The sequence below is a fragment of the Carettochelys insculpta genome, chromosome 21, assembly GCF_033958435.1.
Source record: "Carettochelys insculpta isolate YL-2023 chromosome 21, ASM3395843v1, whole genome shotgun sequence".
Lineage (NCBI taxonomy): Eukaryota > Metazoa > Chordata > Testudines > Carettochelyidae > Carettochelys > Carettochelys insculpta.
Window position 1 is genome coordinate 12,868,730 of NC_134157.1, and position 27,878 is coordinate 12,896,607.

The following is a 27,878-nucleotide window of genomic DNA, read 5'->3' on the forward strand; positions in this document are numbered from 1 at the left end:
CCAGGCGAGAGAGTTTCACCCTGTAGTGGGAGGAATAACCCTTAGTCGCTACACACCCGTCCTTCTAGTTCCTGTTTGAGGGATTAAATCAAGGCTCAGGGAAGAGGACAGGTGTGACTAGGACTTCAGCTAGCAAGGCACATTTCTGACTGGCACCACGTAGTTAAGGGCAGCACTGGGGCCTGGGAAGCAATGTTAAAGCTCCCGGTGAAACCTCATTCCCTGAGCTGCATGGTTAAAACCAGGTGCTCCGCGACTGCCCTGCTGATGAAGAGCGGCATTCCCATGAACAAACCAGCGCCTCAATGTTACAGCCAGACAGGGCGGAGGGGAGGGAGGGGAGGCTGTGGAAACAGTCAGAAACTCACAGGATCCTCACCGCAGGGTCCTGCCCCCTAGGGCTGAGGCTGCTTCCCCACTCTGGACAACACAACCTGGCACCCGGGCCCGCAGCACTGCTGAGGTTTGGCCCAGCTGCTCTTCTGTCGAGGGCAGAGCCGCCACGCCAAACCTGAGCAAATGGCCTTGCGACTTGGGGCGGGCTGTTGCCTCTGACTCAGACGTGGCCCAACTGCCCCTTCATCGTGGCAGAGGGGCCATCGGGCCAAGTCTGGGCAGCGCTGAGGCGACGTGAGCCGGCTCGCAACACCGCCCGCCCTCTGGGGTTGGCTGCCCTCTTTGCCTCATGGAGGAAAAAGGGAGCGTTCCTCCAGCCATTTGCCTGGGCCGTGACATAATCCCATCCCTGGCTCCGCTGGCTCTGTCAGCAGGCTTAGGTGCAACAGGCACAGATAGGCACTGAGGCAAGATGCTGCCGCAACTCCGCTGCCTGTCAAGGGCCAGAGATGACACCATCCAGCGCTATAAACCCCCCTGCACCATCCCTGGCTGCATGACTTCCCCTGCCAGGATTTGCCCAGGTTTAAACAAGATGGAAAGAAACCTGAGCCACTGGGACAGCTCTTTTGCCCAATGACACAAGTTCAAGCCAGCTGCAGCCCCAAGGCTTTAATACATTGAGAAATCGGGGTAAAGCAATTAATGACAGCTAAGCAGGTGGTGACCAGGTGTGGGGGCAAAATCAGAGCTTGCAAGCTCCCCAGAACAGCTAGTTGCACCCGTCTGCACTCCCGACAAGCCCAGGCACCACACGCCACTCAACTCCACCGGTTGGGAATGCAGTTCACCCACCCCATGGGTACTGTGTGTAGCAGCAGAACTTTTTCACCCTGTGAGTGAGACCTGTGATCAGGTCCAGCTGGATCACACCAGGCTGTGATTTCTTTCCAACTAGATCTTGGTGGATATTCTCCTCCTTCTCCTCCTCCCCTCTCCCTTGCCCAACATACATTCACCCTAGCGTTTACACTGCGGTTAGGAGTAGCCCCAGGCTACTGGTGGAAGGTGGAACTGAGGCAGCTGGGGAGAGGTCCGTGGAGATGCTGCAAGGCCATGATAATATTAAGACATGAGCCATCACATGCTCAATGGAGAGGTTTCTGTTTACTGTTCATCTAGCTTTTGTCCAGTCTGTTTCCTGAGAACCATTTGCTGTACCGGCTGAACCTCTGGCATCAAATGAGAGAATTTGCCGACCCATGATAGGTCAATATTGTCTGCAGCATGACCATCACCTTCCACTGCTTCCTGGGCTCTTAGAAGACATTAGGGGTAAATTAGAGCTAAATCGCAGCACAGAACACTGAGAGCCAGGGCTGGTGGCTGGAAACAAACTTTATAGAACCACGGGAAACTTGGCCACACCCATGATAAGCGAAAATCTAGCTAATTAAAATCATGCCGGATTATGGATGTTGCCAGATGAGACGGTGCCAGATTAGAGAGGTTCGACCTGTGTTACAGTACAAGATCTAGTGCAGATTGAGCGGAAAGCACATTTGCGGCGAGTAAGCTCAGTCTAGGAAGATGGAAACATGTCATGTACAGACCCTGCTGACCCAATAACGGACTGACACCACAAGGGGGTGCTGTCCCACCACACAGAGTAAGCTGTCACTAAGGCATGGTTAAAGTGCTCCAGGACTGCTTTTTTCGTTCTGTCACTAACACATGCGAGTTGACACAGGCACCCCAGGGTTTGTGGGGGAAAGAAGACACTGAATTCCCATTGATCCACCCTGCAGCAACCTCCCTACCACCAGGGCACAGTTTCATGTGGTAATGGCCATATTTTGGTTACATTGCCTGGCTGGATATTCCTCCATGCCTGGTACCTACTTTAAAGCCCTGTGAGGCATTAGTTGTTTAATTTCACTCTTGTCCAGTGGTACCCAGGCCCACCCCCTCCTGCATCTTTTCTTGCATTTCGATCGTGCTCCCACCCAAAGTCCCCTCTATTTTTTTTCCTCATCCATGTGGGGAATAAATTTTGTTACGTGCACTGAGGCATGTGTGGATGTGTACCACCGGTAGAAACACTGCTGGCTGAGGGTGCTCTGGTAATCAGCTAGGCAGCATTTGATCCTCTCCTGAGTGGCTGCCCTAATGCAGAGTTTACAGGGAACACTGCTCCCACTCACAAAAACCTCAGACCCTGCAAATCCCATAAAAGAGACAATTTGTCAATTGCTAGTACTCCCCGGTCCTCCTCCAACCAATGCAGATACACACACATTCTTCAGGCTGGGCTGATCCTGGAGGCTCCATCTAGAAGCTGTTTGCACATAGCTGGGGTAGAGGACACAGGCAGTGCCGTGATTGGCCACAAGAGAGAGCAGCCAGCAGGAACACAAGAACTTAAAGGAGCTTTTGGGGGGAGTGCGTCAGTCAGACAGGTGCTGTCTTCCTGGGCAGGTGCAGGGAGACCCAAACTCGGCATTGCCAACCCCTCATCTTTAACGAAGAGCCCGGAATCAGCACCCCAAGCCCCAGGATACAATAAACTCTTCCATATCTGGCAGCCCCGGGACTGGGAGGTTGCCAGATGTTAAAATATTACAGACAACAGAGGAGATCCCTTTGCTGCCAGTTCTCTGACAGCGGGACCGCCCTAGAACAGCCCTGGGCTCCCCAAAGCCCTCTGCAGCCTGGCCCTGGAGCGCTGCCTCCACCCACACAGTCTGCTCTGCACTCTCCACTGGAGTTTAGCACCCCCCAGTGGCTCTCCCCTTGCCCCCTCCCCACTGGTGACAGTTGCTGAGCAGCCCTGGAGCCTCTGCAGCCCAGGCCCAGGGAGGGATGGGGAGCAGTAGATGCAGCAGTTTCGGCTTGGCTCCCCACCTGCGTCCCAGCGCCAGTCACTTCTTAAGAAGGGGAAGTGACATCGATGGCTAGAGCGGGATAGGATCCTTTCCCTGCCTGCGAGCAGCACAGCCCCCCCAGAAGAAGAAACCTCGGTGCCGGGATAGTACCTGGGGGCAGCTGTTGTTAAGACCGGTTGTTTTAGAGTACCGGCTGATTGAACACCAGTTAAAACAGAGTTTACCGTATTTAAAAATAATTAAAAACAACAAAAACCCCCAAAGCACCAGATTTTTATTTGTTTGCCTCTCCCTTCAGCCCCACCCCAGTTTTTACAGCTCACTAGCCCCAAGTTTCCCTCTGGAATCGTCATGCCAGGAAATGAACAGTTTGTTGTTTGAAGAAAGCCAAGATTCCTGGAGTCACGTGATCACGATTCCAGGAAAGAAAACTTGACCACAGAGAAATGTCACAGAACTCGCAGCGAATGTCAACAGCAAACTGGATTTTTCTGTGCTCCACCGGCTCCTCCCCCACCCCCCAAAATAGATCCCAACAGCCCCTTCTCCGCCCCTCAGAAAAGCAACAAGGGGTCTGATCACAGTCCCAATTTATCCAGATTCCGTCCTGCCCCTTCCCAAACACACACTTCAATGGAGGAGGCTGGCTGAAGAGAACACAAGGCAGCCATACAGTTGCAGCTGGCCATACCAGAAAGACAGCTGCAGCACAGTGCAGGGTGGCTTAGAACAGAAGTGACTGGTATCTGCTGGGGGAGGTACAGGGTGGGGGCCTATGGGGGCATCCCATTAACAATTAACACTTTGGCAGGGGCACAGGGGGTTCAGCTCCCAAGTGCTGCCAGGAATCACCTGTGCCTTAGAATCTCCTCATCTCTCCCTCTTTCTAAAAGGGGAGGGGAGATAAAAACTTGAGCTCATCTCCCCTTGCAAGGAAGGAAAACTCCTAACCCTATGATCCAGGCTGAACCCACGCAGCTGGTGCCCCTCCTACCTGAACTTTCCCATGCAGCAAAGGAGAACAATCATCCCCTACCCCAACCTCTCTGGCCTGCCAAGCGACCAGCTCAGCAGAGGACACAAGGACACATATAACCAGGTTCCAGCTGCTGCTCCAACTTGCCCCTCCTGGCTATATAATTAACTCCTTGTTTGCTGGGGTGGGGGACTAACATTTGCCAGGGTAACATCATCATACATCGGATGAGAAGGGCCCATCCTGGGCAGCAAGAGAAAACTGAACAGAAAGAGACTCACCAGCTAGGACAGACAGGTGGAGATGCAGCAACCTGCAGCCACTCACCAAACATGGCTGCTTTAGGCCTGCAGCACTTTGGCTTGGCCAAATTTAAAGGGCCAGCACCAGCAAGTCATGGTGGACAAGAGGACAGCTTAGGGGAAAACTGAATAGGAGCCAAGAGGTCACTGAGGAAAGTGCTATTTCTGTACTGCATGTTATCGCTGTGCATTACGGCCCTTTTTACCCCAGCACATCAATGGACTTTGCCTCCCAACAGGGGCATGAGGTGGTATTCTGCCTGGCTCACAGATACACACATAGAGACACCAGGAATGGGAGAGAAGAGGAATACATAGGATTTGTTTTATTATGAATCTATATTTCTTATGACCAAGGAAGTGCTAGGGGGAAAGAATAACACACCTCAGTTTGACATCTTCCACTCAGCCCTACATGGCATGTGAAGCTCTGCTGAAATGAGGGCACAGCTCAGTACTCGTAGCAAACAGAAAAGGCAGGGATCTGAAAAGAGCTGAACGCCTTGAGCACGGTGCTCTTTGCCGTATGGAGTCCAGTGGTGGCCAGATGTGCTCCCAGCCAGCTCCCACTTCTCACCCCAAAAGCAAAGGGAGCGTTAGCTCTGGGGTTTACCGGCAAAATGAAATCTTGATCTCAGGGGCCCAGAACTGCCACTTCTTTGAACTGATGATATAACTTGGCCTTGGAAGGAGAATGTGCACAGTAACTATTTCCCTCTGTGTTTTTACTACCACACGCTGAGAGTTAACTCTTCGGGTGCTGCTTCCTAGCAGAGATTTGCACGGCAGCAGGAGATGCTGCACTACTAACTTCTTCCTGTTTAGGAAGTTAAAAGACAAAAAAAAAAAAAAAAAAGAAGACAGTCTGGGCTCTCTAAGAAAAGAGTAGCGGCAAGGTTTGGGCAGGAAAGGATGGTTAATACAGAGGCTCAGTTCATTCCTACTTTACCTTTCTTGCTACGGTATCAGTGCCAAGAGAGGAGATGAAAAGAGAGTACATGGAAACAGTCTGCCTAACCTCATGAGGAGGCCTTTAAATTAGATGCGGGGGCGGGGGAGGTGACCAAAACCCACAGCCAAGTCATATACATGAAGACCTGGGAGACAGGTCAGAAGTTGGGGTGAACATGGGCTGTAACATCAGGAAGAAAAGAGAGAGATGACAGAACTGGGAGCAAAAATCAAATCAGTATCTCAGTTCTCCATATATTAATGCAGGAAGTATGGGGAATAAGCAGGAAGAAATTGAAATGCTAGTAAATAAACACAACTAGAACATAGTATCACAGAGACTTGGTGTGATAATATACACAACTGAATATTGGTGTAGAAGGGTATAGCTTGCCCAGGGAGGACACGTGGGGGAAAAGGGAGGAGGTGTTGCCTTATATATAAAAAATGTGTACATTGTGGACTGAGGTCAAGATGAACATAAGAGACAGACTTCTTGAGAGTCTCTGTGTAAGGATGAAAGGGGTAAAAAGCAAAGGTGATGTCATGATAGGGATCTACTACAAACAACCTACCCAGGAAGAAGAGGTTGATGAGGCTTCTGTTAAACAACTAATGAGACTGTCCAAAACACAGAACCTGGTGGTGAAGGGGAACGTCAACTATCCAGACATCTGTTGCGAAAAGAACACAGCAGGGCACAGATTATCCAACAAACTCTTGTACTGAATTGGAGACAATAGTTTTATTTCAGAAGGTGGAGAAAGCACTAGCGGAACAGCTGCGCTAGATTTGATGTTAACAAATAGGGAGGGATTGTTGAGAATTTGAAAGTGGAAGGCAACTTAGGTAAAAGTGACCACAGAATCACAGAGTCTATGATTCTAAGGCATGGTAGCAGGGAGACCACCAAAATAAAGATCATGGATTTCAAGAAAGCAGATTTAGCAGACGCGTGGCGTTGGTATGAAAGCAGACTCATGGCGTTAGTATGGTAAGGGGAAATGAGTCTGAGAGGAAAAACAATTGAAGACAGTTGGCAGTTTTTCAAACAGATGTTATCATTGGCTCAAAAAGCAAACTCTTCCGCTGTGTAGGAAAGATAGGACGTCTGGCAAGGGATCACTCCGGCTTAACCAGGAGGTCTTGAATGACCTCAAAATCAAAAAGGAGTCCTACAAAAAGTGAAAATTAGGTCAAATTACAAAGGATGAATATAAACAAATAACACAAGTAAGTAGGGAAAAATTAGGAAGGCCAAAGCACAAATGAGCTCAAACTAATTAGAGACATACAAGGTAACAAGAAAACATTCTGTAACTACATTAGAAGAAAGAGGAAGACCAAGGACAGGGTAGGCCTCTGAGGCAATGAAGAGGGAAAAATAACAACAGAAAATAGGGAAATGGCAGAGGTGCTTAATGAGTTCTTTGTTTCGGTTTTCACAAGAAGGTTGGAGGTGATTGGGCAGCTGGCATAGTGAATGCTGGAGAAAAGAAGGTAGGTTCAGAAGTTAAAATTGGAAAACAGCAAGCTAAAAATTACTTAGAGTAGTTAGATGTCTTCAAATCACCAGGGCCTGCTGAAATGCACCCTGAATACTCAAGGAGCTGATTGAGGACATATCTGAGGCACTAACTACTGTCTTTGAAAAAGTCAGGGAGATAGGAGAGATTACAGAAGATTGGAACAGGCAAACACAGTGCCCATCTATACAAGGGAAATAAAGACAACCTGGGATACTGCAGACCAGTCCATTAACTTCTGTGCCAGGAAAGATACTGGAGCAAATAACTAAGGAATCTATTTGCAAACATCTGGAAGATATAAGGTGATAAGTAACAGTCAGCATGGATTTGTCAAGAACATATCAGGTGCATCTTCCCTAGCCGGCTACTTCAAAGTAGACGGCACAACGTCGAAATAGCACCCGTCGCGTCTACACGCACCGTGTGCTATTTCGACGTTGAAATCGATGTTAGGCGGCGAGATGTCAAAATCGCAATTCCCATCTGAAGATGGGAACAAGCGCTCTACTTCAACGTTGAATGTCGAAGTAGGGCATGTGTAGACGATCTGCATCCCGCTACTTCCAAATAGCAGGGTCCTCCATGGCGGCCATCAGCTGAGGGGTTGAGACGCTCTGTCCAGCCCCTGCGGGGCTCTGTGGTCCCCGCGCACAGCAGCCTTTAAAGCACCACGGACCCAGATTTCCTGTGGCAGGAAGCTGCAAGCGTGCAGGCAGCAGCACACGCATGTGCTAGCCCTGCACACCCTCTACAGACCCCGATCCCTCTAACCAGCGCCATGGCATCGAGCCAGCCCCCCGAGCGCCCCCAAGGCTCCCCTCCAGAAGGGACCCAGGCACCCCCAGCAGCCAAGGGGGGGCCAAAAGAGGTGGGGCCCCTCCTGGTAGGAGGCTGAGCTCCGAGACCTGCTGGGGCTCTGGGGTGAACAGGAGGTGCTCCACGTGATGGGAAGCAAGCAGCGGAACGCAGAAGCGTTCGCCCGACTGGCTGAGGGCCCGGCCACCCGGGGTCACCCTGCCCACACTCCAGATCACATCCGGAGTAAGGTGAAGGAGTTGCGGCAGGGGTACGCCCAGGCCCAGTTCTCGGCCAGCTGGTCTGGGGCTGCCCCAGCCGCTTGCCCCTATTACAGGGAGCTCAGGGACATCCTGGGCCCCTGGGACACCTCTTCCCCTCTGGCCACCCTTGACACCGTGGCCAACGAGACCCAGCAGGCCTTGGAGCTGGAATCCAGCCCAGAGGCCAGCCCTGCACCCCGGGGCCCATCTGAGGAGCGCCCCCCTGCCCTGAGACAGCGGAGGAGGGGTCCAGCAGCGGGGGGCGGGGGCGGCTCCTCATAAACCTCCCCTCCCAGAGCACCAGCCGGGCATCTGCCCACTGGGCTTCCCCAACCACGGTACTGGACAGTCTGGTACGTACCCCACAGAGCACACACCCACGGCCCACGCGGCGGGGGCACCAGACATGACCAGCAGCCTCACACACCCCCAACCCGCAACCGCCCAGCCACAGCACGGTCCCAGAACAGCAGCATGGCCATCAGCGCCCACACCCATGGACAGCACTGTGCCTTAACCCCGGGGCTGGGGAAACAGTGCTATGAGGACAGCCAACAGGGACATCACACCCACCAACAGGGACGGAGACCCAGCACCCAAGGGCAGGTGGGGAAACCAGGCCACAGCACTGTACTAACAGCCTTCCCCTCCCTCTCTCCCTCTCTGCAGCTGCACCACCTGATGCCCCTGGCAACCAGGCACCCTCCATCATCCCTGACAGCCCACCGGCGGTCAGCCACTGCCAGCGTCTGGAGACACCCCCAAGGCCAGCAGGACGGTCCCGCCACTGCCGGACCCTGGGGATGGCCCCTGTGGACCCCCCAGCTCCTGGCAGCTCTCCGGTAGCAGATGGAGGTGGCGGAGGAGAGACTCCAGTTTGACCGGGAGGAGTCCACCTGGCAGTGGGCAGCATGGGAGGATTTCATGGGGGTCTTCCAGCACATAGCTGGGTTGATCCAGGAGGCTGTCACCCGGCTCCCACCCCCCGCTGCCCCCTGAGCTGCCCTCCCTGCCACTCCACCTGATGCCCCCCCGCTGCACCGCCTGCTGTGCCACCTGCAAGTTCCCCAGGACCAGAGCCCGCCGGGGCTGAAGACCAGCCAGTGGAGGCATCCCGGCTGTACTTGCCGGTCCTCCCAGCCCCCAGCCGGCCACACCTGGGACCGTGGACATGGGGGGAGGGTTGCGAGCCATATCCGCCGGGGGTTGCGCCCCTCTACCCCCACCCCGGACTGATGGGCCAATGGCCGAGGCGTCCGCCGGGCCCCCATGTATATAGTTGTCCCCCTTTTTGTATATTGGTTGCAGTTTCTGTTGTGCACAAAACAAAGTTAGCAGTTTTAAAAAAAAAAGGTTTTATTTTCCAAATAACTGGAAGCATGTGTTTGTTGTGGGGGTGGCGTGCAGGTGTTGGGGGCAGTGTGCAGGCAGTGCAGGCTGTGTGGGTGGGGGTCCTCTGGGAAAGGCCAGGGAGGTGCTCAGGGGTCTCCCTGATCGAAGTGGGCCTGCAGGGCCTCACGGACCCATAGCCCCTCACGGTGGGCCTGGAGGCTGGGTGCGGTGGCCAGCTGGAGGAAGCCCGTGCCAGCATCAACCGCCCACCCCGAGACGAAAGCCTCCCCCTTGCTCTCCACAATGTTGTGGAGCATGCAGCACGTGCCCACAACCTGGGGGATGTTCTGGAGGCTGACATCCAGGCCGGCAGGGGGGCACCGCCAGTGGCCCTTCAGGCAGCCAAAGGTCTTCTCTACTACCTGGCGGATGTGGTTCAGGCAGGCGTTGAACTGCTCCTGGCTGGCATCGAGGTGGCCAGTGTATGGATGCATGAGCCAGGACTGGAGGGGATAGGCCACGTCCGCCACGAGGCAGAGGGGCAAGGTGGTGTCCCTCTAAGGGATGTAGGTCCCCACCTCCAGCTGGCGGCACAGGCCCGAGTTCCTAAAAACACGGGCGTCGTGTGTGCAGCCGGGCCAGCGCACATACACATCCTGGAAGCGGACCCGACTGTCCATCATGGCCTGCAGGACCACGGAGTTGTAGCCCCTGCGGTTTAGGTATCTTCCTCCGCTGTGGTCCAGGGCGCAGATGGGGATGTGGGTCCTGTCCAGGGCGCTGAAGCAGTTCGGGAACCCCATGGAGGCCAATCCGGCGACAGCTGCATCCAGGTCCCTGAATTGGATGCCCCTGTGGAGCAGCATGGCATTGAGCGCACGGACCACCTGTGGGGAGGGAACACAGGCGCCCATGAGGGTATGCAGGGTGCCCGAGGGCCCTCCCCCCCGACCCCCTTCCTGGGCACCTCCCCGGGTACCCCTCTGCCCAGCCCCTCACTCCCTGGCTCCCCTCCCTCTCCAGCCCCATAATCGGCCCCTGCCTTCCCAGCCCCACACCCGGCCCCCCTGCCCTCCAGTGGGTGCATGCCCAAGCCTCCTTACCTCCATGATGACGGCCCTGACCGCGGCCTTTCCCACTCCAAACTGGTGTCCCACGGAGTGGTAGCTGTCTGGAGTGGCCAGCTTCCAGATGCCTATTGCAACCCTCCTCTCGACGGGGAGGGTGTGCCACATCCGGGTGTCCTGGTGCCTCAGTGCTGGGGTGAGCCACTGGCAGAGCTCCAGGAAGGTCTGTCGGCACATGTGGAAGTTCTGCAGCCACATGTCATCCCATTCCCACATGACCAGCTGCTCCCACCACTCGGAGTTGCTGGGGTAGCTCCACAGGTGAGGGAGCAGCTGGCGGGAGAGGAAGAGGGGAGCCCCGTGGTCAGGGGCGTCCCTGTCTGCCCCCAGGAAGGGCTCCTCTGGGAGGAACCACTGGGCAGCCTCCCGGACAGCACCTAGCAGGGCGCTTGCCCCCTGGATGACTACCTGGAGGCCCTCCTCTTCCTGCTTCTGCTGCTGCTGCTGCTGCTGGGGGGTCCATATCTGCTGTGACTTGGTCTGCGCGAGTGTGAAGAGTACCCTGCGGCCCTCGTGCTATGCAGGCCAGGTGTGTCTGGGAGGGGCCCTTTGAAGGAGCGGCTTGCTGTTGACCTGGAAGGGCTAGTCCAACCTGTGACCCGGTCCATGAGCTTTCCTGGCCCCTTATTTCAACAGGCAGCGCTTGCGTGTGTGGATGCTCCGCATTTCCTTCCGGGGCGGCTCCTTTCGACGTTCCCCGTCGCTACTTCGACGTTGAATGTCGACGGCACCAGCCCTGGAGGAAGTGTAGACGATACGCGTCGAAGTAGCCTATTTCGATGTCCTCACTTCGAAATAGGCTCCTTCGACGTAGTGTGCTAGTGTAGACGCAGGCATCATGTCAAATCAACCTGATAGCTTTCTTTGATAGTATAACAAGCCTTGTGGATAAGGCAAAAACAGCAGCTGTGGTATACCTTGACTTTAATAAAGCGTTTGATACAATCTCAGATGACCTTCTTATAAATAAACCAGGGAAATACAGGCTAGGCAGAGCTACTAATAGATAGGGGCATAACTGGTTGGCTAAGCAGCCCCAGAGAGTAGTTGTGTATGCTTCACAGCCAGGCTGGAAGGGCATAACGAGTGGGATTGTGCAGGAATCAGTTTTCAGACTGGTTCTGTCCAATAGCTTCCTCAACAATTTAGCTAAAGACATAGAGCGTAGGCTTAGCAAGTTTGCGGATGATACCAAGCTGGGAGGGGTTGCAAGTGTTTTGTAGGGTAGGATTATAATTCAAAGTGATCTGGACAAACTGAAGAAATGGTCTGAGGTAAAGAGGATGAAGATCAATGAGGAGAAATGCAAATTACACCACTTAGGAAGGAACAATCAGCCTCCCACATACAAAAAGGGGAGTGGCTATCTAGGATGGAGTACTGAAGAAAGGAATCTGGGGCTCATAGTGAATCCCGAGCTGAATAGGAGTCAACAGTGTGATATGATTGCAAAGAAAGCAAACCTCATCTGGGATGTTTTAAATGAGTGTTGGAAGCAAGACACAAAAAGCAGTTCTTCCACTTGACCCTGTGCTGATTAGGAGCACTGGGTGCCACATTTCAGGACAAACTGGAGAAGAACCAGAGAAGAGCAGCAACAATGGTTAAAGGTCTAGAAAATATGACCTATGAGAGATGACTGAAGAGTCGGGTTTGTTTAGTCTGGAAAAGGGAAGGCTGAGAGGGCACATGATGACAGTTCACGTACTTGAAAGTTTGTTACAAGAGGGAAAAAATAATCTCCTTGACCACTTATGATAAAACAAGGGGCTTAAACTGCAGCAATGAAGTAGAAGTTGGAGATTAGGAAAAACTTGATAACTGTCAGGGTAGCTAAACACTGGAATAAATTCCATAGGGAGGTTGTGGTATCTCCATCATTAGGAATAGTTACGAGTAGGGTAGACAAACACCTGTCAGGGATGATCTCTACGGGGAAGCAATCCATGCAGGTGCCATGCTCCCTTCACTCCCATTGGCCGAAACATGGCCAATGGGAGTGGCAGGGAATGGTGCCAGTGGGGAACACGTCCCTGCACCACGTAGTGCTGCATGAAGCCCCTCTCTCCCTGGAGCTGCGCCACACCGCCATCCCCTGCCCCTTTCTGTCCAGACCCTGAACCACAAACCCCTCTGTGCCCTCTCTCCCAGGCCCCCCATTAGGGTTCCCTCTAACTTTTTCCATCCATCAGGGAATAACTTTTGTGGTGTGCACTAAGGCCTATGGGGATGTGCACCACCAGTAGAAACATGCTGGTGGCTGTGGATGCTGTGGGCGCTCTGCTAATCAGCTGGGTGACACCTGAATCTTTGCTGGGTGGCTGCCTAAGCACTCAGCTTACAGGAAACATTGCCCCCATCCCTGCTACTGCATCCCCCTTCCAGACCACACACCCCCACTGTGCTCCTGCCCCCACACCTTCCACACTCCCCACTCCAGCCCACTCCTGCACCTCTGTCCAATTCCCCCACCCAACCTGCTTCTGCACCCTCCCGTACACCCAGACCCCCATCCTGCTCTACATTCCCTTCCAAATTTCCCCCCGCCAGCCCACTCCTGCACCCCACTTCCTGTCCAGATCACCCAGCCCAAGCTCACTCCTGCCCCCTATCTCCTGCTCAGACTCCCACATCCCCCCGCCAGCCTGCTCCCTGGCAGCCCCCTCCCATGCACTCAACCCCTCATTTTTGGCCTCACTCCAGAGCCTAGGTGGGGCTCCCACAAAGTCTACTTGCTCCAGTCTCCCTAGGCTCTGGAGTAGAGCTCGAGGGTAGTGAGGTGAATGTCTTTTATTTCCACTTTTCAGTTGGGAGCCACATATGGGAGTGGGGGTTATTTAATGTATTTACTTAGCTTCTCGCTGGCATGAGCCCCCGAGCTGTTTTCTGTGGGACAATGGTCCTGGATCCAACAAAGGTTCACCCACTCCTGGTGGCACTTGGTCCCACCATGAGCGCAGGGGACTGGACTTGATGTCCTCTCAGCGTTCCTTCCTGTTCTAGGGTTCTGTGTCCCTTCACAACGCCTGCTCATAGCAAAGCGGGTCCCGCCTTCCCTCTCCCCAGCGTGATGGGGCCAGGCTGCTTAGAGATTTTTCACCACTTCCTGGCTTAATTTGTGTTCTTAACTTGGGCATCGTCCCCTTCTTCACCACTCCCTCCCCCGACAACCCTACCCCCAGGTGGCCAGCGAGCAGCCTGGAAGACACCACCATGCTATGGCTGTGATACTGATCACATTACTGTGTGTTTCAGCAGTGGGCATCCACCTGAGTGGACATCCTTCCACCTTGGCAGCCTGCCCCGTACAGGGGGCATCACACGCACCCAGAGGGGATGAGCGCAGTCCAGCTGGGAGACCCCTGCGCGGAAGCCACTGCAGGGCGAGTCCATCTCTTGGGAAAGCAGCAAAGTCCTGTCCTTCTAACACACGTCGCAGCATCTGTGGGTTATTCTTGGCCGTTACCAGTGTGTAATGACTGCGAAGAGGATCTGCAGGGCCATGGAGAAGCAGGGCAGCTGGGCCACGCTGTAGGCCACCGAGCGGGTGGGAGCTTTCAGCTGCAGCAGATAGGCCGTGGTGTGAACTATCCGCCCCATGCAGAAGATCAGGAAGTGGACCCTGGCCAGGAGGGGATTGGGATCCAGCAGTGAGTAGATGGCCCCAAGGAAGAGGAAGGGGAAAATGTTCTCCATGTCATTGCGATGGGCCCTGGAAATGCAAACGGGACAGTTCAGGCTTATGGGGCTGCCTTGGAGTCCAGACCCTCCCACCAACCACTCAACTGGCCAGTTCTTCTCCCCTCCCACCCATACACAGCCCCACTGGTGGGGAGGAAAAGGGGCAGTTGCTCTGGAGCCTGGACACTCAAAAGGACCTGGGGCTCCCAGGTGCTGCTATCACAGGAGCAGCGGCAGCTGGAGCTGGGGGCCCTTTAATTTGCCACTGGAGCCCTGTGTGGCGCACTCCAAACAGCTCTGAAGTCCAGCCCTGCAGCTGCTGCTTGGTGCCCCACCTCTTCTGAGGACACAGACCCACATCCCTTTGCACAGGGGCCTGGCAACGCCAATCCGCCCATGTTGCTGTCCCTGCCTTTCTGGGCTGGGTGGCCTCTCCCATGGTAGCCCCTTAGGAGAGCTCCAGAACAGGATGGATGGGTTACTGGCAGGAGGAATGCCACTGAGGAAGCTTGTCAGCCAAACAATGAAAAGTCACCAAGATTTTCAGGGGTGCCTGGTACCCAACCCCTGCTGGATTGCAGTGGGAGTGAGGCATCTTATTCTCTCAGCCAGTGGCTTTAAAGCAAGGGTTCTCGATGAAAAACAACACAGGGGAAAACCCCACAAAAGGGCTGCACTAGGACACCCAGGGGGCTGTAGAACCTATCGAAAGAGGCAGTTTTCCCAGTGAAGCAGTCCCCACCCCGCAGGGAAGAGTCGGTGAAACAAGGACAAAGCAGTCATTTCTAGAAACTGGGGAAACCAAAACCCTGGCTGTCTACGTCAGCACACAGATGTGTGCGTAACTCTTCCCAAACTTCCCAGGACGTGCCAAAAGAAAACTGAAGACCATCCAAGCCTGTATTGACTTTTTGATGCAAGTTTCCCTAGTTCTGCCCATCTGCCCCCTCCTTTGGCTGGGGGAGAGTTTAATGAGAAATGCCGGACAACCTTAATTCCATGCCATGCTACTGGCTCTGACACATTATACATAACAGGGATGGCCAATCAATTAGGGACAAAGAGCCACAGGTAGAGTGCAAAGAGCCACGTGGATAGAGTGCAAAGAGCCATGTATTATATTATTTTTATCTATCTATATCCAGAGAGAGAGAGAGAGAGAAATAAAAATATATAATACATGGCTCAATCCCCCCTTCCTCCAGGGCCAGGCACCCTCAGCTCCCTCCTCTAACCTAATGCCCTCCCCCAGAGCCAGGCACCCCCAGTCCTGCAACCTGGCCACTCAAACTCCATGCCAGTGACTCACCAGAGCCATCACTACCAAGTGCTTCTCCCTCCAAGCGCTGGGGCGCATGTGCAGAGCGGAGGACATCACTCCCAGCACATAGCTCCGAGGAGGACCTGTGTTTAATGGCTCAAAGAGCCATGGGTTAGCCACCGCAATAGATAAAATAATTAAGATAATAGCCCAGCTCATGCCAACCTGTCAGGGACCAGTCTGGTCGAAGTCCATGAGCGTCTTTCCATTGAACTTGGTGGACTCTGGATGGGATCTGTGCACCACTTTCTCTCTTTGAGCCCCATTCCTAGAAGTTGCTGAGTGCCCTCAATTCCTGTACCTGGTAGGATTGTCCCCCCTCCACTAAGACCAGTGTGGGTGTCCACTAAAAAGCCACTAGTCTCCTTCACATGGCAGCTCCCTGGGAGGGTTAGGTCATGGAGACCTTTCCCCACTCCCATGCATGAAATTATCTCTTCTTCAACTCTGCCCCACTTCATTCAGAGGAAGCCAAGCCCCACGGATGGCTCTGCTTTCCTTCCCAGAGTCTTGTTTCCTGTGTCCTTGTTTATTTGGGCACGCATCCATTCCTCTTCCCAGCCTGCAAAATCCCCACTGCGTCTTACAGGTAACTGTTGCCAAATGCACCTTTGTCTCCGTGGCAAAGGTGTGGGGGCCAATGAGACCATTTGCATGTTGAGCATTTACGCTGAAGGAGAAATGCTGGGAAGAAGGAGCTGGATGACTGACGCCTTGCAGCTGCTTCCAATCACCATATCCCCATTAGCGAGGGAGACGGTGCATGTGCCAAAATGTAGCCGTTCCAAAGCACATGCCCACAAACCCAAATGCAGCTTTTGTTTGAACTGAAAACCGGTTGCACAAACCAGGGCAGCAGAACCCAGGAGTGGAGACAGGACAGGAAATAGGTGTAGCTGATTTCTCACGCCCAGGCTTATCCCACGAGCCACTTAAAGTTTATACATTTGCCTTCCAGTCGTTTGGGATAGAGATGACAAAGCACTTAGTCATATTTCTTGCGGGGCTCAATTTGTGCTTAGAGACTGGGCCCAGGGAAAAACCCTAAGGTGAACACCCACCAGGGATGGAATGCTGGCAATTCAGATGCAGCGCTGAGTTATCAGGCTTAGGCCAGTCTCTACAAAATACTTACCCAGGCAACCTGCAAAAGGTGAGGCTATAGGCCTCTTCGTGAGCTGCTCCCCTGCCTGTTTTAACTGGAGGTCTCCTTAGGGGACCTCGCACAATGGGGCAGGAGCTCGCTCAGTGCTTATCAGGTGCTCTTTACCCTCCCTTTCAACTCTTCGGTGGACACAGGAGTTGCATCGGTGTTTAAAAGAGTTTCAGGCTTTGTTTTCTTTAACAAAAGAGTGGGGCTCTTACTACAAGGTCACTAACATGCCTTCGCTATCCCCAGGTACAAACACACTGGAGACAGGACACTACAGTTTTACAGCAGATTGAAATACTGTTGAGGTCAGCAAGGGGAGGGACTATAGGACTGACCTCATCTGCCTACCTTACAGTAAGCTCGACAGACGGCTGGTCTCCTTAGCAAGAGAACACATTAGTTATCTGTGAATCTCCTCCCCACTCAAAAACCACCTGCATGTCAGTAGGGGCAGAACCTTAAACAGGTTGACCAAAGCAAAACCCTTCCTCTCCCAGTCAGGTTTCACTGGCTTGGTACCTCCAAGGTCATAAGCCTACTGAGTCTTTAGTTGCCCAGAGAGTCTTCCAGGAAGGGAGGGTAGATGAGACTCATATTTCTAGTGTTAAAAGTAGTCAGGAAAAAGTTGTACTAAGGACAAGGGTATAAACTCACTTCACTGTTCCTTTGCGTATCAGAGTTAAAAAAAATACCCCCCCCCCCCCCGAGATGAGTGGTAGCTCACTATGGAAGTGCTAACTTAGAATGTAAACTCTTTGGGGTAAGGACTCTTTTCGTTCTGTTTGTACAGCGCCTAGCACTATGCAGCCCTGGTCCATGAGTGGGACTCCTGGGCGCTACCACAATACAAATAAGTACAGCTTGTTGAATTTGGACTTTCCATCCCTTGGATAAGTCCCAGATTTTAAATTTGGTTTAATCTCAAATCAGGACAAAAATGTGAAATGTACTGCTTCAGTTTGTATGAGATAGGGTATCGTGCCATAATGTAATGGGCTAGCAATACATCTCTCATATGCAACGTCCCCTCCCATATTTCCATTTGCGTGCAGAATAAGTTTATGCAGGAACGTGCAGATGCACACCACCAGTAGAAACAAACACCTAGCTGTGGACGCTCTGCTGACCAGCGTCTGAATCTCCTCTCCTGAGTGGCTGCAGAACCAGCCAGCTTACAGGGAACACTGATTACATGGCACTTCACCATTCCCCAGCCTGACGGCCTCATAACATGCCACAGCATCAGAGCCTGGCCTATCGCACTCTGACACTATATGTCGCGATAGGATATGAAGAGTCATGATGTTCTGAGGTGCCAGCTCACTGTCCATCACAGTTTCTAATACTACAACAAAAGGCAAATCAAGCATTGGTAAAGGATCCAAAAACACTCCCGCACATACCCACAAACATTCTGAGTTTGTCAATTCTGTATTTTCCCTAATGGAAAACATCTGTTGGGAAAATTTCTGGACCAGCTCAAGCACTAAGCCTTAAGCAAGAAGGCTTTGAAAAACCTGGCTGTCAGCGGTTTCAGCCTGCTTGACGCTGACCTTTTCCGTAGCATGACTAGCCTTAGCAGGAGAGCACCACACTCATCTGCACCATGATTCCCTCTGGACATGTTACTAGCTCGCCTGGCATGCCTGGACTGTCTCCGTGGCAAAGGTGTGGGGGGGCCAATGAGACCGTTTGCACACTGAGCATTTACGCTGAGGGAGGAATGCTGGGAAGAAGGAGCTGGATGACTGACGCCTTGCAGCTGCTTCCAATCACCATATCCCCATTACTGAGGGAGACGGCGCACGCGCCAAAATGTAGCCGTTCCAAAGCAACCACTCACCATTTCCTGTCTCCTCATCCTCACTCCAGGGCCACAAATGAGGTTTTATGTAAACAAGGCGACCACAGCCCGTGTCGGCCACTTCAATCAAGCCATTTCCTGCCCCAAGCATTGCAGGAGTGGAAAGGCCACCACCGGGGAGCCTGTTTGTTTTTAATCAAGAGTTTAACAGCTGACTGAAAGGCCCAACCCCAGTCCCCATTTACCCTCCCCTGGGTGGCTGTCTCCATTCTCTAGCTTCTTCAGTGCCTCTTCCTCAATAACTCTTCCCTGGGGCCTGCCTTGGTTGCTAAACTCTGGGGGCAAAATCTGGAGCAGCTCACCTCATGCCGTGCTGCACACTGAGCGGTCCCCAAGACAAATGGCAGGGAGAGGGCAGGTCTGGTTTATCAAGTGAGGGTGTTCCACCCGCCATGAGCCTGGCTCCACCTCAGCGACTTGCCCCTCCCTCCCTGGTCGGTTTCTGTAATAAATTGTCCTCCGTGTGATATGGCCTTGCGTGTTCAGCCCGTGTGAGGCCCAAAGTGGGGTTCCCACCCCTTTGCTCCACATGGATGCTATAATTATTCCACCAATTCCCTCTCACAGTCACAAATCTGACATCACAAGTTCTTCAGTGAGTGCCTTCCCTAAGTTGGTAGCAGTAGTAAGTCTCTTATCCTTCCTGTGGGCAGACACTAGGGGGGCAGCCTGTTCTCACATTCCATCTCAGCACATTTCCCTGCTTCTATAAGCAACCCATCTCCCAAGCACACACCTCCTGCTTGGAGCTTTTACTTTATCTGGCCTGATGGCCAGGCCCTCAAATCCTTTGCTTACATTCCAGAGGCAGTTTTATATTCCACAGTAAACAACTTTAAATCTCCTTTCGCCTCCATTTCTGTGTCATGCAACCAGCTTCTCCTCTGACACGCTGGACGTCCCAGGGACAGCAAGGCGAAAGGGGGCCCAATCTGCCTCAGCTGCTAACCAGCCCTTAGCTCAACAAAAATAAACTCTCAGGCGCTAGTTATGCCAGCACATGGACTCTTCCCAGAGAGGCCTCAGCCAGAGAGACGGAAAGCAACAAAGGCAGCTTTTCAGCCAAGTCTAATATCAGGGGGGTCCACAGAAGGCCACAGGATTCCAGACTCTCTGCTTGTTTTCTTTCAGCTCTCGCTTTTCACTGCTCCCTTTGCACAACTCCAAACCTGAGCTGTCCCCTCCTAGAGCCGCACTGCTGGGGCAAGTGAGACTTTGTCTTCTCCTGGAAAGGCCTTGCCTAGCTTTGTAGCTGTGGTTACTGCTGTCTCTATAACCCAGGGTAGACTCTAACCCTGGGGGGTGGTTAAAGTAAAACCCGAGGGGGGCTTAAAGTTACACCTGCCTTATCTTCACCAGGGCTTCGTCTTCGCTGCCAAAAAGGGGGAATTTTAGCATTCCTCTTAGTTACCTCATGGAAAATTCCAGTGGTGGCAACACGCAGGCAGTTTGCAGTGAGCTTTCTAATGCAGCGAGGTGAAATCAACAGTGTGTGCCATGGTGGAGGTTGCTTTGACACATCACAGTTACAACTACAGAGCTTTGTCTGCGTTAGCATTTTCCAGAGACCTGGCTAACACGCACAAACACCCAGCTGGCAATAGACTTCACTGGACCCTGGGTAATGTGGGTGTGGAGGGGGGCTTTGTTCTGCCACCCCCCAACACCTGGAAGGGGTGGGGCCTTGGGTGGAAGGGGCAAAACTAGGGGGCAGCCAGCCCTCAGCACCACCCAGACCACCCCATGGGGGGGCTCCAACATCAAATTAAAGGGCTCAGGGCTCTAGTCACCATAGTAGCAGCAATAACAACCTTTAAATCTCCAGGCCTGGGGACAACTGCCCCTGTTGCCCCCTATCAGTGGCCCTGCACACACACGCATGCTTCGGGCAAGTCTAATCTACAAAACTAAGTCAAGCCACATTACATCAACCTGCAGCCAAGCAACAACTACCCCACGTCTGCATGTCCACACTACAGCCCTCGTGTCAGCGGTGCACGTCCTCACCAGAAGCACGTGCACCGATTTCATCGTGAGTGTGGGGCACTGGGGGACAGGTTCTGAAAGGCAGCCATGGCTGATGTAAGCAACACAGAATCTGAACTGACAGTGCATCCACCGAATGACTTTGGCGTAAGTGCTACACCTCTCGCCGAGGAGGAGTTTCCACATTAGGGTAGCAGGTGACTTATATCTGCAGGAGCAAAACATTTTAGTGTAGATGATTTCAGAGTTAGATCACAGGAAGGTGCCTTATGTGAACCTCATTCTGTACCATAGACAGGCCTGCTGAGGCAAAGACGGCTGTTGCACCGGGCCCGGAGCTCTGGCTGCTAGAGCTGCTACTTGGCAGCAGCAGCTGGAGCTATGGGCCCCTTTGAAATGCTGCAGCAATGCTGCTCCCCTGCTCCATGCAGCGCTGGAGGGGGGTAGCGCCACGGTCCAAGGGGTGCTCACAGCTGACTGCCCTAGAATCTGCCCCTAGGCCCTTCCCTGGCACTGCCCCTCCCACAGATGTGGAGCCAGGCCCCCCTCCCACCTTGCTGTGGGACCCATGATGGCTGACACTGAGCGTGAACCAGGTCTTAAGCTACACCTACGCTAGGCAAAGTAAGTCAAATGCAGATACACAGGTCTAGCGACGGCAATTGCCTCGACGTATCTGTGCTCAGCTTACCTGGCCTTCCTTACTGAAGAAGGTTGACGAGAGAGTTTCTCCCATCGACCTCACTTACTCCATGAGTCTCGCGAGGAGTACAGAGGTCGACTGCAACCCCTGAGATGTCAGTTTTGCACATCCCTACAGGCACACGAAATCGAACCCTGGAAGATTGACTCAGAGCTGGTTGATCTTAGTGTAGACATAGCCATAGGTTTTGGTTTCATTGTCAGATAAACACTAAGTTCCTTAACACAGGTTCAGAACTGCTTGGGAGGCTTTCTTACACCTAGGACTGAAACAGTAACCCATGCTGGCTGCATTGGGAGGGAGCCCAGAGCCAGAACAGCAGCACCCATTTCTGGCCATGGAGTACAATGCTGTCAGAGCTGTGCAGGGATTAGTGGAGATTTGGGTCGGGCAGAGCTGGGGGATCTGGCGGGAACTTAGTGCATTAATTAAAGACATGCCCGCAGCAGCATGGGACACTGAAAATCTGGGCCCAATAGGCCCTCAGAACTGATGGCTTCATGACCCCAGGCATGAATCCTTCCATGTTGCATGAGCCGGTGCCTCTGATTAATAGTTAACTGGCTCCAGCAAAAGTTGCTGATGAGATCCTGCTTCAGGCTGTTGTTGATCAATTCATCTAGGCAACTGCCAAATTAATGAGCTCTTCGCTTCACCCCTCCCGTGACACCAAGCAGCTGCTGGGCATCGTTTCGCCACACCAGAGGAACTCCTGCAATTCCCAGTACAGCACTTGCCTGCGACATCGCTCCACATCTGGATCCTCCCGATAGTACTGCAGCCCTCCGTTCCTTAGGGCATCCTCCGGATTGGCAAAAGCCTGGAAGACAGAATTGCCACCCAAGAGGCATCAGGAGATGGTTCCCACCAAGACCCACAGGCCATGAGGAGGGACCCTCTAATTTTTTTTCCATCCAGGGTGGAATAAATTTTGTAACATACACCAAAGCATGTGTGGATGTGCACCACCAACAGAAGCACAGGGTGCCAGCTGTGGGTGGCTGCAGGCATTCTGCCAATCAGCTGCGCAGCACCTGCCTCTCTCCTGGGTTGCTGCCCAAGCACTCAGCTTACAGGGAACACGGGGTCTGAGCCACAGAGCCAACATTTATACCCACATCCGAACTGCAGAAGACACGGTCTGTGGCTCTCCGTGGCTGCGCAGGGCTCTCAAGCTGGGAAGCTCCATGCAACTGAGTTTGCTGCACAAGGCAAAGGCTGCTCAACTAAAAGGAGTCAGGAAATGGGGAGTTAATGTTCCCACAGCAAAGCCAGCTCCTCGGGGGCTGCGCGTAGCATGGAGGATGTGATGCATTTAGGTGCCTTATGAAATAAGTGGTTTCTACTCAGTCGTGGGGCCCAGTCCTGCCAGCTGTCTGATTAATTCTGTCCCATGCTCAGGGCGCTGGAGCATGAAGCTTGCTCTGACAAGCATTTGCAGGATCAGGCTCTTTGGCTGAGATTTTCCTAGCAGCTTAAGGATTTGGACTCTCAGGCCCAGCTACTCAAAAGGTATTTGGGGCCTCATCTGCTGCCTTAGGCACCGCTGCCATTTTCAAAATGGCCCTCAGCTGCCAGACAGCCCCACCTGTACCCCAAATCCCGAGGGCACGGGTGGCCAACCTGAGCAGGAGAAGGAGCCAGAATTTACCAATTACATTGCCAAAAGAGCCACCGTAATACAGTAGTGTCACAACATTCACCAGCATTCCATGTTGAGAACTCTCGTGAATGCTGAATTCCGCAGATATGGCAGCTGCCGGCGTTCCCCACCTGGAGTCCAGCTGCTGGGGCTCCTGCCCGGGGCCCCGGGTAAGCAGCCGCTCGCAAATAATTGAATTGGTGACCCTACTGTATGTCAACAGCCCCCCCCTCAGCTCCCCCCTCCTGCCGATCACCTCTTCCCTCCCCGTCCCCCGTGCCTCCTCCCCACTGGGATCAGCTGTTCCACAGCATGCAGGAGGCTCTAGAGAAGGAGGGAAGAGGCGGCAGGCTCAGAGGTGGGAGCAGGAAGGGGCGGAACTTGGGGAATTACAGAATCTTAGACCTGGAAGGAACCTGGAGATGTCATCAAGTCCAGTGCCCTGCATTCATTACAAGACCCAGCATCATCTCGGCCTGTGGTGTCCAACTAGTTCTGAAGCAGTAGGCCGTAGAGTGGCCACTGCTACAGAGAACTAGCCACATTATTCTGAAAATATATTTATTGCTCAAGCCCACTAGTCACACTCAACTGGCCCAACAGCCACAGGTGGCTGTTGAGTGCTTTGCACACCACGGATCTAGACCATAAGGGGTAAAGGCAAATGCCTTTCCTGTCCATGGAGCCTCTAGACATGCTCTGGTGGGGCATAGAACAGCCCAGTCAGAACAGCTCCCACAGAGACAACCAGGGGCACAGTGGAATGTAGGAAGAGCAGGAGAGAACCACACACAATTGTGGCTTCTAGGGCATGGGCTACATGAGAGGCTGTCTAGGCTTCAGAGCCTACCTGCAGGAGGTGGAGGTGCCCAGCTCTGACCTGCCAGCCAGAGGGATCAGGGCAACTCTGAAGATAACTAAGCGCCCTCCTTGGCATTTCACTCCTTTCTAGCTTAGATGAGTTGCTGGCCTCCACGGATCCCTTTCTCAGGTGCCTATGTGCCTCCAATGCAAAGCTGAACAGAGCAACACTGGGTATTGTTACTGGAATCTAGATCTTACAAAGTCGTAAGGACAGCCACTCCTAGGAGCTTCTGTGCTCAGTCACTTACAAGATAATCTGAAGCTACCAGGGGCTGAAGTTTTCCAGACCTGAGGTACCACTGCATCTCATTGTCCACCTACCCATATTGTCCTAGCCCTGTTCTGTGGCTCTGTTTCCTCCCTAGAGGATCTAGTTAACTGACAAGCGAAAAAGCCTGCCAGACCCATTAGCAGAACACTGAACCTGTGAAAGAGCCACACAAGTGGTTATAAAGGCATTTAACAGGCATTTGCCACCCCCAGAACAGACTGTCAGCTTCTGAATTGACTGTGTTAGTCGACATACTTTAAAATTTGCCTTAAACTATTTCTTTGGTGCATTGCTGATGATTATAAAAATTACACCTCAAAAAATCATCGTCACACCCTCCCCCAGGCTGCTGTTGGGCCCGGGGCACCAGTTTAATACTATTGCATAGGGCCCCATGAATCCTAAGGATGGCTCTGTCCCACTGGGTCCAGGGGAAGCAGGATTTAAGCCCTTTCTCTTATCTGTTTTGAGAAAGGAGGAAGAGATATAGGCTGAACTGTGTGTCCGAGAGAGAAGGAACCCCTATACTTATAGAGTCAACTTGCAGAGATAATGGCCCTACTACTACTGGCCTCCAAGGGAGCTCTCCTTAGTTCCGGTGGGCGGAGACGTGCAGTTTCAGCTCTGCCAGGACAGCACTTTAATCCCGGCAGTGGAGGTAGCACAGAGGCGAGCAGCCTGGCTTTGCTGCCTCAGCCCAATCCCACAGAACAACAGCGACAAGGCGCTGGCACAAAGGGTCTTCAACTGGATGTGGAGGAGAGCAAGAGAACCCTCAGGAGAATCCAGCCATTTTCAGGAATCGGGCTGCTTCCCTTTTCAATTTGCTCCCTCTGGTAATGGGGGAGGAGTCAGCTCAAGGGCATTGTGGAGGTACAGGTTGAATCTCTCTAATCCAGAACTCTCTCATTCAGCAACATCCATAATCCAGGATGGTTTTAGTTAGCTGGACAGCCACTTATCATGGATGTAGCCAAGCTTCCTGTGGTCCCATGAAGTTTGCTTACAGTCACCAGTCCTGCCTCTCAGCGTTCTGTGCTGTTATTTAGCTGTAATTTACCCCTAAATGTCTTCTAAGTACCCAGTTAGCAGTGGACTTGTTGGTGATGTGCTAGACCGACCTCCCATGGTCTGGCAAATTCTCTTGCTCAGCACTGGTCAGGTCCTCAGGGTACTGGACAAGAGAGGTTCAACCTGTACTGCCATGCACAGCAGATGGTGGTGTCATTTGACATCAGCTACCCACATGTACATCATGTGGTCCGAGTGATTAGTTTTGAATGGACTTAAACCACCCACCCCAGTAATGTAGGAGTCCCAGTGCAGCAAGTTCCAAGCTTCAGACATTCCCGCATCTCCCTGAATAAAACCCGAAAACCCAAGTGACGTAGGTATAAAGTTAGCTGCACAGGGAGCATGTGCGCATCTTTTAACTCAGGACATCTAGAGGGATTTTTCTTAAGTCTTCCCGTATCACCACCACCTTCCAACTGAGGCCAAGACAATTTGGAGCAACCAGGATTGTAATCCAAGCCATTTTGGATGCTTAACTCAATTTTGGCCCCATGTGATCTGCTGTATAATACAGGAAATAGTTTGAATAGTACTGAAATAGAGCTGGGATGGTAGTAGGGATGCAAACCCTCCAGGGCTGGCTTGTAGCAATGTTCCCTCTAATCTTTTCCATTCATGTACAGAATAAATTTTTATGTGCACCGAGGCATGTGCCAATGTGTACCACCAATAGAAACACAAACTTCACTGTGGGCACTCTGCTAATCAGCTGGGCACCCAGCTTACAGGAACTCAGGCCTGTGGTCTCCTGCAGTCTGCCTCAATTTCCAAGGGGCTATTAAAAGCAACCCTGGAGATTGTAATAAGATATTTTAAGAAAATTGCATTATGTCATGTTGTGGGAGAAAAAATCTCCAGGAATAGCTTCGTTTGGAGATGGCAGAGTTGGTTCCCTGCCTATGCGAGTGCAGAGCCGGGGATCAAGGTGGGGGAAGCCCTCAGAGCCCCATGGCCTCCCCATGTAGGACCCAGTCCTGCTGCTGTCTACTTCCGGGATGCAGTCCAGTCCAAGGTATCAGGATAGGCAGGAAGCCTGACTCAGCACCCCACTGTTCCCTTGATCACCCTACAGAAAAGTGACCCACTGCCTGACAGTTTGAAAACCACTGTCCTAGAGCCGTGGTGCCCGCCAGTTCTGAAGCAGTAGCCTCCATAGTAGCTATTGAAATGGTGAACCAACCACATTATTCTGAAAAGTAACTAATGTGAGAAAGAACTTTGGAGCTTTTTTAATTCTCTGGCCATTTTATTTGTTGACAAATTATTTTTAAATGCAACAATTTTTGAGTTTTTATTGTTCAACCCACATTCAACCAGCCAAATAGCTACCCATGACTAGTGGCTAGCGTGCTGGACACCAGGGTTTTAGAGCACAATGAGGGTGACAGGGCAAGTCCAAACCATGTTAAGCACATCAGATATACAGCATAGAAGTTCTGGGTCTTCAGCGTGATGGTCCCAAAACCAGGTCTCTTATTTAATAAACACGCAAAACCACCTCCCCCACTGCAAGCCTGACCAGTTTCCAACAGCAATTTTACTAGTCGTGAATTGCTTTCTTAGCAGAGTTTTCTTTGTTGCAGGGCATTCCATTGGGATTTCAATCTCACCCCCTGCACTTCCTTTTTTATCTTTTAAAGGAAAAAGGACAGAATGTCCGAGCAAGAGGAGAAAAACTATGAGCTAATGTTTGATTAATTTCAGTTGATGTGTCAGCCCAGCATTTTCTGCCTGCACTAAAAATATTTCTGTTCTACTCCCCGATCCAAAAGACAACTTCCATCCAGACTTGTTTCATGCCTAAGAAGTTAGATCCTCCAGTAACAAACACAAGGAGGTATTTAGCCGTTAAAAAGCCACAGACACACAGTTCACGGATTGGGTTTGTTTGTTTGTTTGTTTGGGGAGGGTTATTATGTTTTGTGGAGGGGAGTTTTGGCTAGTCACTTACAAAAACAACTTTTTAAAAGATTAGTTTCTAACAGACAAACTGAAAGAGATAGGTAACGAAAAGGAATTCACCTGCATGGCATTTTAGATTTGCCCATTACTGGTTATCTTTTCGAATTGTACTCTAAACACATTGCAGACAGAAAGGAAACACACACCACACCATGCTCATCTACTGCAGCTATTATATAACATAGTTTGTTTCCAACTTGTTCAAAGCCCGTCAAACCAGTCAGATGCTATTTAAAGGCTCAAACTCCAGAGTTGCAGAAATGCTGACAGAAACCCCAAAGCAGAGCAGGCAGTTCTGGTGGGCAGAAGCCGTACTGTCTTACCTTCTTTCGGAGCCTCACTTGTCCCGTGATGATGGCAAGAACATACATTTTTAGAATCAAGATCGTGCTGTAGAAAGTAAACGATGCAAACACTTCGTTTTCCATCATTTTCTGGAGAGATGGGAGAGACTTTGTGTTTCCTTACGCAGGATGCAGTCGCTCTCAATCGCAGTGCAGTGGAGAGTGAGCCTGGGAAGGCAGGGGGGCGGCTCCGAGTCATTCTCAAGTCCAAACATAAACACCCACAGACCGACTCTGTGCTTGGTGCACTGAATGGCTCAACTCTCTCCGCAGATCTATGGATGCAAAAAAACCCACAGAGGTAGCAAAGCCTGTGTCTCTTCCACCCTAGACACACACACTTTGAGCCCTAGAACTGACTTAACTCTCCGGATAATAAATCAGTGCAAGCCGGCTCTGCTACAGTGTTCCACATGCAGCCCTTGTGACACTAGGACAGTGGCTCCCAACGGTTTCACTAGTGCAGACCACCAGCTGCCCCCCAAACCATTCACAGCCCCCCAGTCACCCCCTGACC

At 52.3% G+C, this 27,878-nt stretch overlaps 1 protein-coding gene across 2 annotated transcripts; it reads right to left on the minus strand.

The window, feature by feature from the left end:
- Nucleotides 1-27,667, minus strand: PTGES (prostaglandin E synthase). 2 transcript variants are annotated; one of them, XR_012648311.1, is made up of 4 exons: nucleotides 27,341-27,667; nucleotides 21,942-22,024; nucleotides 13,824-14,208; nucleotides 1-20 (listed from the first exon to the last, which is right to left on the minus strand). XR_012648311.1 is itself a non-coding variant. In XM_075015080.1 (3 exons), exons 1-3 carry the CDS (start codon nucleotides 27,446-27,448, stop codon nucleotides 13,959-13,961), a joined length of 441 nt encoding a protein of 146 aa, XP_074871181.1. In that variant the 5' UTR covers nucleotides 27,449-27,667; the 3' UTR covers nucleotides 13,151-13,958. The 2 variants fall into 2 exon arrangements, 1 of the variants encoding a protein (XP_074871181.1); XM_075015080.1 differs by lacking the exon at nucleotides 1-20 and having other exon boundaries at nucleotides 13,151-14,208.
- Between the last annotated feature and the right edge of the window lie 211 nt (nucleotides 27,668-27,878).

What these genes read in the sequence shown, in the direction of transcription:
- PTGES (XM_075015080.1), bottom strand. Translation starts at nt 27,448, where the DNA reads ATGATGGAAAACGAAGTGTTTGCATCGTTTACTTTCTACAGCACGATC. An exon ending in AAGTGAGGCTCCGAAAGAAG is followed by an intron (nt 22,025 to 27,340) that starts GTAAGACAGTAC and finishes TCTGTCTTCCAG; the next exon opens with GCTTTTGCCAATCCGGAGGA. An exon ending in GATGTGGAGCGATGTCGCAG is followed by an intron (nt 14,209 to 21,941) that starts GCAAGTGCTGTA and finishes TTGCATTTCCAG; the next exon opens with GGCCCATCGCAATGACATGG.